This window comes from Electrona antarctica, assembly GCF_951216825.1.
Source record: "Electrona antarctica genome assembly, chromosome: 23".
NCBI classification, from domain to species: Eukaryota; Metazoa; Chordata; class Actinopteri; order Myctophiformes; family Myctophidae; genus Electrona; species Electrona antarctica.
In genome coordinates this window covers 24,512,099-24,528,364 of record NC_136804.1, presented here as the reverse complement: position 1 = coordinate 24,528,364, position 16,266 = coordinate 24,512,099, and the positions used below count along the sequence as shown (strand labels likewise).

At 44.4% G+C, this 16,266-nt stretch overlaps 1 protein-coding gene across 2 annotated transcripts in view; it reads right to left on the bottom strand.

Annotated features, from left to right (window-relative positions):
* The window catches only part of syt1a (synaptotagmin Ia), a 157,055-nt gene that overhangs the window by 41,988 nt on the left and 98,801 nt on the right, over positions 1-16,266 (bottom strand). For both annotated transcript variants that reach the window (XM_079493804.1, XM_079493805.1), the window contains 2 exons: positions 11,439-11,567; positions 819-986 (listed from right to left, as the gene is read on the bottom strand). In XM_079493804.1, coding sequence (XP_079349930.1) covers positions 819-986; positions 11,439-11,567 — 297 coding nt within the window. The remainder of the gene's footprint in view (positions 1-818; positions 987-11,438; positions 11,568-16,266) is intronic.

Below are 16,266 nucleotides of genomic sequence, written 5' to 3'. Positions count from 1 at the left end.
AGTGAGCGCGTGTGGCGCGTGCATGCGTTTGTGCACGCATGCATGTATGTATTTGCATGTGTATACCCCGTTGCGATTGCGAATACGTGTGCGTGGGCTTGTGTGAAATTTTCTGTCAGGAGCTTGTTAATGTGCCAGCTGGTCGCTGTCTCCGCGCCCTTCCCAGAATTCACCGCTGCATGCAAATCAGTTTGTCAGTGGAACTAAAAACTCTACCGTTGGGTAAGAAAAGGCGTGTGAATGTTTTATTTGAGCGGTGGCACACCGTCTCCGATGACCAGCTGTGTGTGTCTGTCCATATGCATGTATGCGTGTCCGCACAATAAAGTGGCACTGTTGAGCTTTCACTTTTGAGCTTACACTGTTGAGCTTACACTGTTGAGCTTACACTGTTGAGCTTACACTGTTGCGCTTACAACTACAACTGGTTACAGGTGCATGATGGGAAGCCGAGTATTTTGTGTCCTATATATATACACACACACACACACACACACACACACACACAGTTTATACACTTTTTTTTGCGTTACATCCAGAGGTCGAACATTCTATTAAGTCAACAGCTGTGCCTGCCTCCAAAGCCATCGCTCACCCCACATTATGGTGTGATTATTATTATTTTTTGCTCGTTGAAGGTTACCCATTACCCATAAAACCCATAGTCTGAGCAGCATAAAAGCCATACTCTGAACGCCGCAACGTGAAGCCGTGAGCTGAGGCAGAGGCTGCGGCACACACACTGATTATACTGTTAGATGTTCAGAAATGATGATGTTCAGTCATTCTTGTTTTTGTTTTTTTTGGGGGGTGGTTACCTTAAATGTGAACTGCTCGTTGAAGGTGGGGTTGAGGGTCTTCCGGTGGACCTTGGTCTCAAACTTCTTCTTCTTGTCGGGCAGCAGGTAGACCTTGACGTAGGGGTCAGACGTGCCGCCCATGTCCATGGCAGGAAGCTCCGCCGCCTGGATGATCCCCACGATGAGCTGCAGGGGGGGACAGAGGACACACCTGTGGTGACTGACACGACAGACAGCATCGCATGCACGCCACGCACAGTCATCTCAGCACCGTCCTAATAGGGCATCCCGCATCCCGACATCTAAACACCTTTACAAATAACCGACCGGGTATGTAATCCTATCTGATCCTGGTCTCCTGGGCTGTCATATTGAAGTGAAACAACAACAGACAGACATGGTTAAATAAAGGTCCTTTCAGATGGGGAGTGACTGACACGCCTAGTATTTCATTTTCAACTAGAAAAAGTGCCCCTCGGGGCACAGGTCTCCACCAGGGCAGGTCAGGTAGTGGCCTCCTGGTGGCGCTATAATAGGCCAATGTGAAAAGGGTGCAATTTGTTCTTATGCCATTTTTGTGCTACCCGTGAAATGGTTGCGTGCATGCTCGTTTCATGAACATGCCCGCGCGCGACTAGTCCTGGAATGTGCAAGTGAGCTTTTCGTGTTCCGCTTTGCGACGTCTGAAAGGACCTGAAGACGTGTGTGTGACTGGCTGCTACTCAAAGACGCTCGAAGAGTAATTTGTTTTCTCATAATGTGTGGTGTCGTAATGGCAAACCCCTCCGACTCCCTCCACATGGAGATAGTCGTGCAGCTGAGCAGGAGGGTTACGATAGATGAATCTACCCCAGGTGGAACCGTGTGAGAATGATTGGTGCCGGTAGCTATGATGAACGAGCCATGGGATGGTCGCTAGTATCTGCCCATGCAGCTGCGGTTGTTGCCAGGCAGATACATTGACCAGAATACTGACCAGTGTTGTTCAGAACACAGAAGAGTTTGGAGGGAGTATGAACGGGCACTTTTTACCAGACAGGTCAACAGAAAAACGTTCAGACGTCAGATGGATAATCTAAGGGATAATTGACGGGCCGGCGGTCATTATCGAGAAATAAATCCCGACACGATGATTAGCCTCTCTGCGTGCGACTTAATGTCTGCTTTTGTAGTGACCCTACAAGGTCTTAACAGCCTAGCGGCATCGAGATGGAGGCAGCGTGCAGGGGGTCAGGAGTGGGACGTGTCAGGTCAGCAACATGAGGCATATGGCTCCTCTTCACATACGGCTGATCATTCATAACACACGGACGGATCGAGGCCCCGCATGCCGGGCTGATTGACCTGCCAGTCACCGGGCCTCTCCTCCCCCCGGCAAGTCAGTCAATCAACTTCCTATCAGGAAGCCATCAAGTGGCAATCTGGAGGGTGACCATGCCACTAACCCATGAGACTCATGGTCAGCGGCTGCGCGGCTTTTTGCCGCACGGTCAAGTGTCACCACCGCGATCAAAGGTGTTACCACTCCCCCCATTTAACTAACCACTTTCACCCTGGCTGGTGTCACTATGTGGGCATATCATTGTAGGCAAAAGAAATATTCAACTATATATCTTTTTAAGAGCAGATATACACGCTTGTGGTGCGTCACAATGTGATGCGTTGTGTGAGCTTGTAGATCGGCTATTTTCCAAAAAAAAACGATGTTGTTAAAGCAAGTATAATTCAGCTGGAGTTAGAAATGCTGTACGACATGTGTTATTTTTTATTGAGATCTTTACTCTAATAGCTAATTCATACAAAAATAAATTGTACAGTTAATTTGGGGCCTGCAGGATGGCAGTGAGATTCCAGCAGAGAGTGTTCTTTATGAAGTGATGCGTTTGATTACAAAGTAAACATATTATGTAATATAATATCACACACACACACACACACACACACACACACACACACACACACACACACACACACACACACACACACACACACACACACACACACACACACACACACACACACACACACACACACACACACACACACACACACACACACACACACACACACACACACACACACTCGCAAACAGGAACACAACATCACAGGAACAGCATCGGATGTCCTCACTCAATTGAACCGTGCTCAAAAGGCATCCCACAGGTACTGCATAACATTGTCATTATGGCAACACCGCAGCGCAGCCGGGGAACACCCAAATGAGATCCTGTCATGTTTTCAGTGGCTATAACGCAGCCGGGGAACACCCAAATGAGATCCTGTCATGTTTTCAGTGGCTATAACGCCGACACTGCTTTCTACAAATTGCGTCCTTCCGTGTAGCTTATCAGTGTGACTTGCTGAAGAACTGGAAGACAAATAATGCACCAATAATTGGACTGGCTGTCACTTACCCACGGCCTAAGTGTGATGTTATTATCAGTAGGAGTGGGATCACGGTGTGACTATCCGTGTGTTTGTGTGCTCTGTCCAATTGATTCCTGCCCGCTCGTCAGCACAAGTCTGTGTGCCAGTTGTTCTGACATACTGTAGAATGTCAGAATTCTGCTCTTACAGTGTGTTCCCACCCCTGAGTGTGTGTCAGAGGTAAATGGTCGCTGTTTGAATAATGGTCTATAGTACAGTAGTGGCCGCTACGGTACCGTGACTCAGCCCTTAATTGCAACCTACTGTACCTACTGATTTGTCCTAATGCATCAGAACACTGCTCTGACAACTCTGCAGGGGATGTGAACACACACGCATGCAGGCACGCACGCACAATACAATCCACAGTAGGCTATGCAAATGTATCTATTTGCAATCTGGGAAGTCGGAAATCCATTCTGGAACGTTTCACGCAAATTGAAAGTATGTCTTCTTGAGAGATTCATCCATTTGTAACTGTGAGAGTGTACAAATGGAAGTAAATGGAACCTCACAAGAGCATGCTTCTGTGTACTCAGGGCCTTATTTAGTAGACAATCTATCTATGGCGTCTAAAACTCAGAGCACACATGTGTCGGGGGGGGGGGGTCCGCACCAATTTTGCTATAGTTGAACAGCACGTCATCTGGTCGCAAAGCCTGACTATAGTTGAACAGTGCGTTATCTGGTTGCATGCAAAGCCTGACTATAGTTGAACAGTGCGTTATCTGGTCGCATGCGAAGCCCGACTATAGTTGAACAGCGCGTTATCTGGTCGCATGCAAAGCCCGACTATAGTTGAACAGTGCGTTATCTGGTCGCATGCAAAGCCCAACTATAGTTGAACAGCATGTTATCTGGTCGCATGCAAAGCCCAACTATAGTTGAACAGTGCGTTATCTGGTCGCATGCAAAGCCCGACTATAGTTGAACAGTGCGTTATCTGGTCGCATGCAAAGCCCGACTATAGTTGAACAGTGCGTTATCTGGTCGCATGCAAAGCCCGACTATAGTTGAACAGCATGTTATCTGGTCGCATGCAAAGCCCGACTATAGTTGAACAGCATGTTATCTGGTCGCATGCAAAGCCTGACTATAGTTGAACAGTGTGTTATCTGGTCGCATGCAAAGCCCGACTATAGTTGAACAGCATGTTATCTGGTCGCATGCAAAGCCCGACTATAGTTGAACAGCATGTTATCTGGTCGCATGCAAAGCCCGACTATAGTTGAACAGCATGTTATCTGGTCGCATGCAAAGCCCGACTATAGTTGAACAGCATGTTATCTGGTCGCATGCAAAGCCCGACTATAGTTGAACAGTGCGTTATCTGGTCGCATGCAAAGCCTGACTATAGTTGAACAGTGTGTTATCTGGTCGCATGCAAAGCCCGACTATAGTTGAACAGCATGTTATCTGGTCGCATGCAAAGCCCGACTATAGTTGAACAGCATGTTATCTGGTCGCATGCAAAGCCAAGCACTCAGCGATCAGAGGGTGGTATTAAGCAGTGGTGGATAAAGTAATAAGTATCAATACTGCAAAATATGTACGAACGCCGGGAATTAAAAATGTACTCCCTACAAAAGTATGGGTATCAAAATGTACTAGATACTAAAAACCTAAAAAGAATTACAAGCAATCCTATAGTTAAAACAATGATTGAAGTCTGGCATGAGGTCTATATATTTTTGGGAGAACCTCCACGTCTCTCTCGCTTCAGCCCAATTTGGGGTAATAATCAATTTGTGCCAGGTAGAGCTGCGGGGTTTAAATTATGGGCTGATAGGGGAATAGGTCAATTAAGGGATGTATTTGAGAGGGGTATTTGGAATATGCTCTCGTTTGAGGAGCTGGTCATTAAATATGATATCCCCCGCAAACACTTCTTTAAATATCTGCAATTGAGGGATTTTATTAGAACTAATCTGGATCAATCCATGCTGGCCCCATCCATGTCTGTGCTGGAGAAAGCTTTGGTTAATGACCTATTCGGAAGGGGGTTTAATATCAGATTTTTATGCTCTATTGGTTGACTTTTCTCCGGAGTCCTCGGAAGATAGGCTTAATGCCTGGAGAACAGATATTCAGGAGGATTTAACAGTGGAACAATGGAGTACGGCTTGTGCACAAGCTCAATCCCAGACTGGGAATACTCGTCAAAAACTTCTACAATAGGCTTATGAGAGTGTACATCACACCAGTTCAACTTAATAATTCTAATATTTTCGGATGCACCAGATGTGGTGAAGATAGAGGCACATTGTTCCACTGTCTATGGTCTTGTCCAAAATTTATGGAGTTTTGGGGGTAGGTCAGGCAGGAAATACAGAAGATTTTGTCAATAAATATTGTACCAGAACAACGCACGCACGCACGCGCGCGCGCGCACACACATACACACATCTCAAGAGATGTCTGTGATATTTTTGAAACTGCATAAAGCATGACAGAGACGCACACAGCGGGAACGTACGTGCTCCCCGCCTTCTAGCCCCATTTGGATATTGATATGACCTTGACCTTACAGAGACACAAAGGATATTGATATGACCTTGATCTTACAGAGACACAAAGGATATTGCTATGACCTTGATCTTACAGAGACACAAATGATATTGACATGACCTTGACAGAGATATGACCTTGCTGTAGCTACAGAGACACATAAAGGATATTGATATGACCTTGCTGTAGCTACAGAGACACATAAAGGATATTGATATGACCTTGCTGTAGCTACAGAGACACATAAAGGATATTGATATGACCTTGCTGTAGCTACAGAGAGACATAAAGAATGCCAGGAGGCTATGCATAGGAGGCTATGCATGACTGTCATGATACGACAGTCATGTTTCAGATTTCAGATCAGGTCTATCAAGAATAAAATGTAGACACGCTTCAACTTACTGAACTATATGCATGCCTTTCTCCCTATCTCTCTCCTCACGATCGCCTTTCTTTGGAGACGCATAACAGCGGCAACTTTTGTTGCTTGAAAATATGTTCACATGAAAGTGGCTATAGAAGGGGGTATAATTCAAATCTTCAGCACATTTTCGTGGCGGTAGCTCGGTGTACTGGCTCTGTCTCAGATAAGGAGGATAATCCTCAGGAAAGCTTTGAAGCAATAGCAGAGAAAAATAAATAAAGTGGTTGTTTTTGAAACTCATCACACGACCATATCTGCTCTGAAAAATGGACACCTTCTGACCGCTCGCCAGTGCTGGAAGAAGCAATAAGATTATTTACCGAAGTGGTCAGATGGGTGGGGAGCTAGTAGGCCCTGATACAGAACATTTTGGGAACCACTGCCATTTGGCATGTGCACAAATTGACACAGTTGGCGGTCTCCTCGATGGATGATTAGAAGGATAAGGCTGATAATTGTAGAAACTGTGATGGCAATAATTTTGCGAGCTATAACAGCAATAGTACTATGTGATCATCACTGCAGTAATTACACAGATAATAATTACACTTATTAAATTGAATCGCACAAATGCACACACAGTACCATTTCAGGCCCTCTTAATGGCACAAGTAGACATTACAATAAACAGGCTATGTGAGTCATTATGTGAAAACCAATATTACGGGGGAGGGGGTGGGTGGGGGGGGACGGGACAATATTACATTTCACAGACTCCATCTGTCATGCGGTGCAGTCAGTGACAGCCTACTCTATGAGGCTCCTGATTGCAGTAATAAGCTCCACACACACACAGTGGAGCTGCGGCATAATGAATGGATGATAGCTGTCACCCGATGTGACGGTGACCTCCGTGCACTGACACACACACTCTGGGCTGGCTGCCTCTCAGAGTGACCATACAGTACATCCATGCAGTCCATACATCAGCCATCAGGCCCGCGTCGGCAAGCCATGGAGGAGCCAGGGGGATTCAGCCAGCCAGCCACGGCCGGCTGCCTCTGACCTACTTCCAGCCAATGTTGTTTTCGTCGACTAAAACTATGGCGAAAAATGTTCGTCGACTACCTATTTTCACCGACGAAAACGAAATGGAAACTAAATTAAAACTAAGCTATGGTGACTAAAACTATGACTAAATTTGATTTTGTCAACAAATAAAAACTAGACTAAAATGTTAGGAAGGGACTAGTGGACAAGAGATCCAGTATAAGTCATTTTACACTTGGTTGCATGCTGAAAATAGCAGGTCTACAAGCTCACAACGTGTCACGCTGCGACGCGTTGTGAGCTTGTAGATCAGCTATTTTCAGCAAGTGTAAAATCAGTTATTTCGACGGCCTCAAGGCCCACCAAAATACATTTTAGTCGAATAAATCAACTGTAGATTTAGTCGACTAAAATCTTAAAACATTCCGGGTGACTAAAATATGACTAAAACGAAATGAAAGCTATTCAAGAGACTACGACTAAAACGAAAATCGAAATTTGCTGCCAAAAACAACACTGCTTCCAGCCTGGTGGAGGAAGAACTCAAATGTTTTATTAGTAAAAGTAGTAGCAATGCCACACTGTAAGATCAAAAGGTTCTCTTACTTACAAGTAAAAGCCTTAAAAACTACTGCTAAATGTATATGCATTGTCAAAGCTTAGTTTATTTGAACTCGTTCGTCTTTGGACGTCTTTTTTAATGTGCTAGACCTGTGCCCGTCGGCCACCGGCCTACTTGGGAACGATGCAAGTTGTGAACCTAGTATGCAATACGCCCGTCATAGCACCCGTTTTAACCATCTGTCTGTGTCCCTTTATATGGAGATCTCTGTATCTGTCTGTCTGCCTGCCTGTGTTAAAGTGGACTGGTTAAGTAATCAAATGACAGGTGTGGGGTTTCCATGGCAATCAATTGGCTGCGGCAGGGGCTATAAACCCACTAATAGTTCGTGTGCACGCAATAAGGCACTCGAAATAAACCGTCCTGAGCTTCTGGTAAAAAGGAAGCATACTAACCATAGTCAACCCCGCCCCTTTTTTGTCTCCCAATACAGCACTGCTGCTTCACGTATACAAAATATCATCAGATCTAACTGGTCTATTATAGAAAGTGACCCATCCCTCCGCAGTGTGTTTCCTGAACCTCCCATCTTTTCCTTTAGGAGAGCTCCCACTATAAGGGACAAATTGGTTCACAGTTACCTTCCTCCTGACAAAAAGGCATCTTGGCTAGGGACTTATAAATGTATGAATTGTCCTCATTGCTCTAATGTCCTTCAGGCAAAAACCTTTTCAGACCTCAAAACACAGAAAATATACAAAATCAATGATTTTATTAATTCTAGTACCACACATGTGTTCTATCGTCTCACATGTCCTTGCCCTGATGTATTTTATATAGGCAGAACCAAGCGCTGCTTAAGAGACCGCCTGGCTGAGCATAAATATGCCATTCAAATTAATAATGCTAATTACCCTATAGCCAGACACTTGTCAGTGTCATAACAATAATGACACTTTGCTGAGAATCACAGGAATTGAATATGCGATCACCCCCCCTGGTGAGGGGTTTGATATTATCAAACCCCTCACCAGGGGGCGTGATCGCATCAGGAGACTGAACCAGAGAGAAACATTCTGGATTCACACCCTGGATGCAATTACCCCGCCTGGCCTGAATGAGGACATAGACTTCATGTGCTTTTTATAGGTTAATTTGGGCTCTATATTAACCTTTGCTACTATTACTATTGTCTGTGTCCTCCAATATACAACTGTAATAACAATGTAATGAGTTGAACCACGTGATCTGCTTCTAAGTGGTTAATTGTAATTGCTGGAATGGTCCCCACCAGCCCTATTTAATGAGTTTGTTGCTCTGTGTTTTGTTAGCCCTGATGAAGACCGTATAGGTCGAAACATGTCGGTTGAATAAAGTTTTCCTCCTTTATTAAGTGTGCCCGGATCTCCGCTTTGTTCTATGGCTGAGGCAGAGGCTGGGAATTCTACAGGTGAGGGGACTTATTTAGGCTCATTAGGTCCACTGGCAGAGCCTGACCAGAGCCTTTTGTGGCAGTTCTGGACATCCGTGCATCCGACCTACTCGACACCGGTCACTGCACTCCCTGTGGTGGTGTGGAACGCATGTGTCAAATATGACACACTCGGTGGGGCGAACGGTTCTCGACTTACGTGGATTACAGACGTAGACACACGTACGTACACATGCGCGCGCGCACGCACACACACACACACACACACACACACACACACACACACACACACACACACACACACACACACACACACACACACACACACACACACACACACACACACACACACACACACACACACACACACACACACACACACACACGTGGTGCATTTATTGTGAGATATTGATTACGCTTCACAACTCTGTTCTGCACACGCTCGTAACACACCCGGTTCCGGTGCGATAAAAAAAAGAAAAACTGAATTGAAAAGTCTGCTGGCTTATGCTGTCTATGGAATGGAGTTTTTAGAATCCTAATATCTCGGATCCAGGCTGCGTTTTTGATTAAAACAAGCTTGATAAGTTGAGCCTTTGCATACGCCTGTATAAGATCGTCGGGGCTGCGACAAGTGCTAGATGGAGTCTGACTACAACTAAATAAATGTTCACTCAAAGACTATATGACTAAAACTAAATCAAAGGTTTCTGTCGAAATCAACACTGGTGTAATATGTGCCCATGTGTGTGTGCGTGCTTGTAGATCCGTGGCTGCCAGTAGTGTTTAATAATGGGGTAGCCAGCCAGCTCAGTGAGTGAGGGACAGGCCTGCGTTCGTTCGTTCGTTCACGCGTTGCTTCTATTATCTGTCACACAACATCTGGTGGTGGAGGAAAAAAGCTGATCTGATGTGCTCCGTCCTCTCTGCTCACTCACTCTGCTCTTTAAAACCCACTCACTGGAAACGAGGAGAGCAGATGGATTTTTGCCGGGAGCGTATTCCATCACGGTAAAAAGAAAAAACAGAATGAAAGAAAAAAGGCACACTGCTTTAGAAGAGAGTTGAATCCCGAGGCATATCTTTGCCGGACGCCAACGCAATACAACGTATAACTGCTGTGATACTCTCTTCTTGTCCCGCACAATGAGGAGCTCAGCGCTGGAAAGTAACTATAAGTATATTTACTCAAGTATTGTACTTAAGTACAACTTCGAGTAATACAACACTTTTACTTCAAAATACTATTGTTCTTTTACGCAATTTGAAAACTTTAGTTACTACTAGTACTTTGTAGATTTAGCTTATTATTACAAAACATACCTTACATAAACCACTTCAGCGCTATATACATTTCGGCCATTTGGAAATAGCCGATCTACAAGCTCACGATGCGACGCATTGTGAGGTTGTAGATCTGCTATTTTCAAAAGATTTTTATACATTTGAGAACATGAAATGGTTCATTCTGCACAATGAGTACATTCTTTTGGGTACTTTAAGTACAGTTTGAAGACAATTTCTTTGTACTTTGTAAGTAAATGTTGAATTCCTGACTTTTACTTTTACATATTTTTATATTACAGCATTGATGCTTTTACTTAAGTAAAAAATGTGAGTACTTTTTCCACCACTGGAGAAGCTTCAACGATCACGAACGGCGCAGCGAAGGCAGAATGTTATGCAGTAGCTACCCGGTCCAGCCTACTCTCAGTCGCTTAACACAATACATCCCGTTACACTAGGCGGGATCGTGAGGCAAAATACTACAGTAGAAGAAGAGATCCTTGGCAACCAGGAAGTGCAGCCCCCCCAGCCCACTGTGTCCACGCCATAGAGTAATAAAAGGATAGAGACCGAACCGGAGCGCTAGCCCCGCCCCCAAGCTATTCATTTAAATGGAAGTTTCTCAGTGGCGTTTTGAAGCACCCGGAAGACTGCCGGAAGTACAATTATAACCCAATGGCTCGAGCGAGCGGAAGTTTAGCCTAGCCTAGCCCAGACCTCAAATTTGAGGTCCTGGGCTGACGCACATGACGTCATGAACGTCCGTCCACCTCCATGAAAGTGCTGCAGTTCCACTGCGTCGGATCCGTATGTAGGTTGTCTAACATGTGAGTAAAAGCAATTTTTTTTCTTTTCTGGAATAAAAATTCAAAATTAAATTAACACCAGAACACCACAGAAGCTGGGGGTGGGTGTGTGGCTGACTACTTACTTTCGCAAAAAAACTAAACAAAACAAAAGACAACAAGAGAAAAGCGATATCGGAGTATAGAGCGAGTGCCTTACCGTGTTCTCTGTGAAATTGTAATCCAGCGAGTACTGTAATTTGCCCAGTTTCTCATCCTCCTTGGCCTCGGGCGGCTCTTGCTCCGTATCGGTCAGGCCTGTCTCTGCGTCATCCTCATCCTTCAAGGCCTGAAGGAAACACCCACCAACAGTCAGAGTCGTCTGGCACCGTGCTGGCTCCCGCCGGCCTATATCCCCGGGCCGGCTGTAGCCCCGTCCCCGCTCTAGGAGGGCCTGCCGGCCGACCTATAGACTCCTGAAAAAGCTGCCTCTCGTTTTTTTTTTTTTTTTTTTATCGGGGGGGATGGAAGGAGGGATGGGGTAGGGGGGGAGCAAGCACTACTAAATCACCACAGTGGTTAACACCAGGACATGCTCTGTGATGAACTATTATTAGCCCGGGCCTGGATGCTTTTCTATCAATCTGTGTGTGTGTGTGTGTGTGTGTGTGGGGGGGGTTGTCTTTAAAGGGAGAAAAGATCAAATGATGGCACCGGAGATGAGAATAATGAGCAGGCATCGGAGAAAGATAGGATAGGGCTGGGGGGAGAGGGAGGGAGGGAGGGAGGGGGGGGGTGGAGAGAGAGAGAGAGAGAGAGAGAGAGAGAGAGAGAGAGAGAGAGAGATATGCTCCCGGAAAGATCACGGTGTGACCATTCCCTTGATGTTTATTTCAGGCCGATCAAATCTCTGGCAAAAAAGATAATCTATATGGCAGAGAGAGCGGTAACAGGTGAGGTTGCCCTTTCAGCTATAGTTAGATATTGTTATAGGTGAGGTTGAAGGGGAGGGGGCGGGGGTGGTGGGTGCCATTGTGGTGGGGAAGCACTTTGTTTAGAAGAAGAACACATGCGATTGAAGAGGCAATAAAGAAACTTGCTCTCAAGGTCATTCATTCACCGTCAAAGGTTGCCTTCCAACATGTCTCTTTCTTTAGGCATGCAGAGCATTCCCAGTAGCACGAACCAGTGCTCCCATGATGTGACCCCCATTCCCGAGTGTCATCGCCCAACCCCCCCCCCCACTCAGACACACATTCAGTCACATTGTCATCGTCATAACGCTCAGCTCAATGTGTGTCCCCCCCCCCCCCCCCCCCCCCCGTCGATGCTGATGGTTCAGTAGCTAGAAGCGTCATGCCAGCGGTGGGTGGGTGGGTGTTGGTAAGAGTGTATACATCAGGCCCTGCCCCTATATCGGTCTGTCAGGTTGCTTGTGTGAGAGGCAAAAAGCTGAACAACATTGATTTTACTTTGAATGTCCATGAGCGAGTCGGTCTCCGCCTCTCACAAGCACGTCCAATTATTTTGATGGGAATTTTTGAGTGTTTATTTCTCCCCATCCCCTCTGCAAAGCGGGGCAATTGTACTTGTTTCATCTCAAGAGGAGGAATGGTCGAGCAAGTGAAATGATTGAGGCAAAAAAATAGCCGCCGATTACGAGGCAGACTTGGACGTGCATCGGGTCTTTGCGTGATGTCAATCCAACTTTCATACTTTCATACTTTTTTTTGTCTGGCTAGACGAACGCAGATGCAAAATTCTGTGTGAAAATGTTTCTCTTTCATTGCCAGTTTCAAAAGATTTAGAAAAAAAACAACATTTGTACAACAACAATTGTACTTGTAGAGCCTCTCAATCATTCCACGTTTGCTCTTGGGCACTTGTTTGAAATGTAAATGGAATGGTTCAGATTCAGAAGGCAGGAGACGTTCGCTTCACGGCAAGAGATCAATGTGGTTCAACCTCGTCAAAGCGTACCCAGTGCTTCTTTCATACATATACTATATATGTGCTGTGCATATGCAAGTTGTACGCACATATATACAATAGATATACATGTACTGTATGCATAGTTACATATATTTTTTTTACGGGAGTAAGTTGTTGTCAAGAGGCTATAAGAAAAAAAACACATCAGAGCAGCAGGCTTATAGGAAGATCCAACAGCAATGAGGAACCTACCGCCCATGTGACCAATCCCGAACAGTCATCAGACACAACACAGATAAGGAGGACATAGAAGGAAGAAGCACACATTAAAACAAAACCACACGCAAGGATATTAACACACACCAGAGAGTGGACACACGCACACACCCAGGAGAAATGACCGCTTGTTGCCTGATCGAGGAGCAGCTGGCTGGCTGAGGGACTTCATTACAAATGGAGGGCAGCAGCTTACACGGTCAAATCTTTCAGGTAATTTAACCACTTGAACCCGAGCTAGCGTCCCTGTTCTGGGGGTCTAGCATTCTGCCACAGAGATAGCCAATGCGGCACAATGCGAGTCGTTGTGGATTGGAGATTGGCTGTTTGTCGGTGAAGAAATCTTTAGAGCAAAAAACAGGAGTTGCTCTAATCTAGTACACCGTTTCCAAACCACTGTTTTTTTTGTTTCCTACATTTTATGATTTTAAAACGATTAAATGATACAACCCCCCCCCCCCCCCCCCCCCAAAAAAAAAGGAAAATATTTCATGAATTGAAAACACATTTTTTTCAGTAATTTCAGGAAGAAATGAAAGAAAAAAAATCCAAATGTTTAAGAAGTGTGTTGTGAGGAACCACTGCTCTAGTATAGAGCCTTTGGGAATCGGGTCAACTAACAGTGGTTCCCAAAGTGGGGTCCGGGGACTCATAGGGGTCCTTGAGAAAGTTCCAGGGGGTCCCCAGCTAAATGATAGTTTTAGGAACCAAATGGACCCTTATAGGTCTGTAACTCAGAGTGTACAAATGGACATTTGGTTCTCAGAGTTAAATTAACTTTGATTTTAAATTATAAATTGGGGTCCCAGTGATAGAAATGCCATTAAATGGGGGTCTGTAGCCTAATTCAGGTCAAACCTGGGGTCCTTGAAATGAAAATGGTCGAGAATCAATGCTAGAGCTATACAAATCTTCTCTTATGGGGGTCCCTGGACCTGACTCCCTGGCATATATTTTGTAATGGGGGTCCGTGGGCTAATGAGTGTCAATTTGGGGGTCCTTGACATGAACAAGTTGTCCATTTGTACACTGAGTTAAATTTTACTATGTAACCGCAGCACCCTCTGTCTGAAATTAGGCATAGATCTTAGCAAAAATGTAGACGCTCATTGCTCTAGTAGTGAGCTGAGCTGTGATGACACAGAATTTGTGCTGCCACGAGTGTCCTCAACATTATGTGTTACAGTGGGTGTAATAAAAGTGGGAGCGCTTAAATAATTGTGTTAATTTCTGTCAGATGAAGTCTAGTGTATATACTTCTGAAACAAACGATGTTGGCATGGGAAGAGACTGCAAAATGGGAAACTTACTCAGCAAAATTTCCAACCAAGAATGTCAGTATATTGAGATTCTCGGTTCACATGCTGCTAACCCGGGTTTTAAGTGTTAGCACCCCACAGCCTACCGTTATGTTTCCAAAAAGTGAAGTGTTCAATTGGCGTTTCCCTCGCTTTAGTTTGTGTTTACTATACGGGGATGTAATTTCTCTGGGTGGATGTGCCACTGCATACATTACACACAGCAAACCTAACTCAGTCATTTCACAAGTGAGAAGTGCATTTACAAAAGGAAACACTCACAGAAATAGGTACAGAAATAAAAGAGAGCATAATAATAATAATAAAAATAATGAGACATTCACTCCCGTTTTGTTCTGAAGCCAACGTCATGGCTGGCAACGTTAATGAAGCCTTTTCGATGTAGTCCGGCAGCCAACAGGCTTTTTTTTTGTTCAAAGTGGGACATTGGTATATATATTTTGTTTTAATTGGCCTGAAATATTGTCTATATACATACAATCCACTTGCTGACCGGCTGTCATCATTGAGCTATTATAGGGGGTTATATGTGACCATACAATTAACAACCTATGTAAGGCAACATCTTAAAAATGTCATTATGCTTTAAGTAGCATGTGACGTGAGAAAACGCTCCTTGGGCTAAATTCTGCCATAGCCACTTGCCCAAATGTGATGACCTCATCACAGTTGTGATGACGGCTATGGAGGTCTTTTTTTTTTTTTTTTTTTCGTGCAAAGCAAATGCTTGGAATGGGTTCAGAATCATGAAAAACCCCTAGTCACATGCTACTTAATGATAAGGACATTTTAACATTTTTGCCTTATTGTTAATGGTATATGGTCACATATAACGCCCAAACAAATTGCTCAATGATGACAGCCGGTCAGCAAGTGGATTCATGAATGTATACTGTTAATCGCCCGCAGGAGGATACTTTTACAGTGGAAGGCAGAGTCCCCTCCCTCGGCCAAATCATGGTTGATTGATGTTATGTCCTTTCTGAAACTTGAAAAAATCAAATTCACAATTCGAGGGTCCTCTGATAAATTTTATAACCATTGGCAACCTTTAATATCGTATGTAGGCAGTTTGGAATCACTTTCACCTGACTGAAGACACATGGTGTTGGTGTGCTCTGGTGGTGCGGATCTCTACTTGGTGCAAGATATATAGCCTAATTGGAAATCATTACACATGAGGGTCAAGAAATTAGCCAATTAAGCTCTTACAAGCTTTATCTCTTTATATATAAGTATTTGAATTATTATTATTATTTATTTTTTTGTTTTTTTTTATATTAATTTTATGTCTCTTATTTTACCCCCTTTTAAGTTGTTTATTAATTATTTCTGTGAACGTAACCATGTGATCCCTTTCTTTGTATCATAGTTATGTACTCAACCTATTGGTTTTATACCTGTATATAATTTATGTTGTTTGTATGTCTGGCCTCGTGGGGAAAGATGGTGGGTGGGTGGGGAGGATTGGGAAAGGAGTTGTGGGAGAAAATATATAAAAAAAAGAGTTGTATTTTCTTT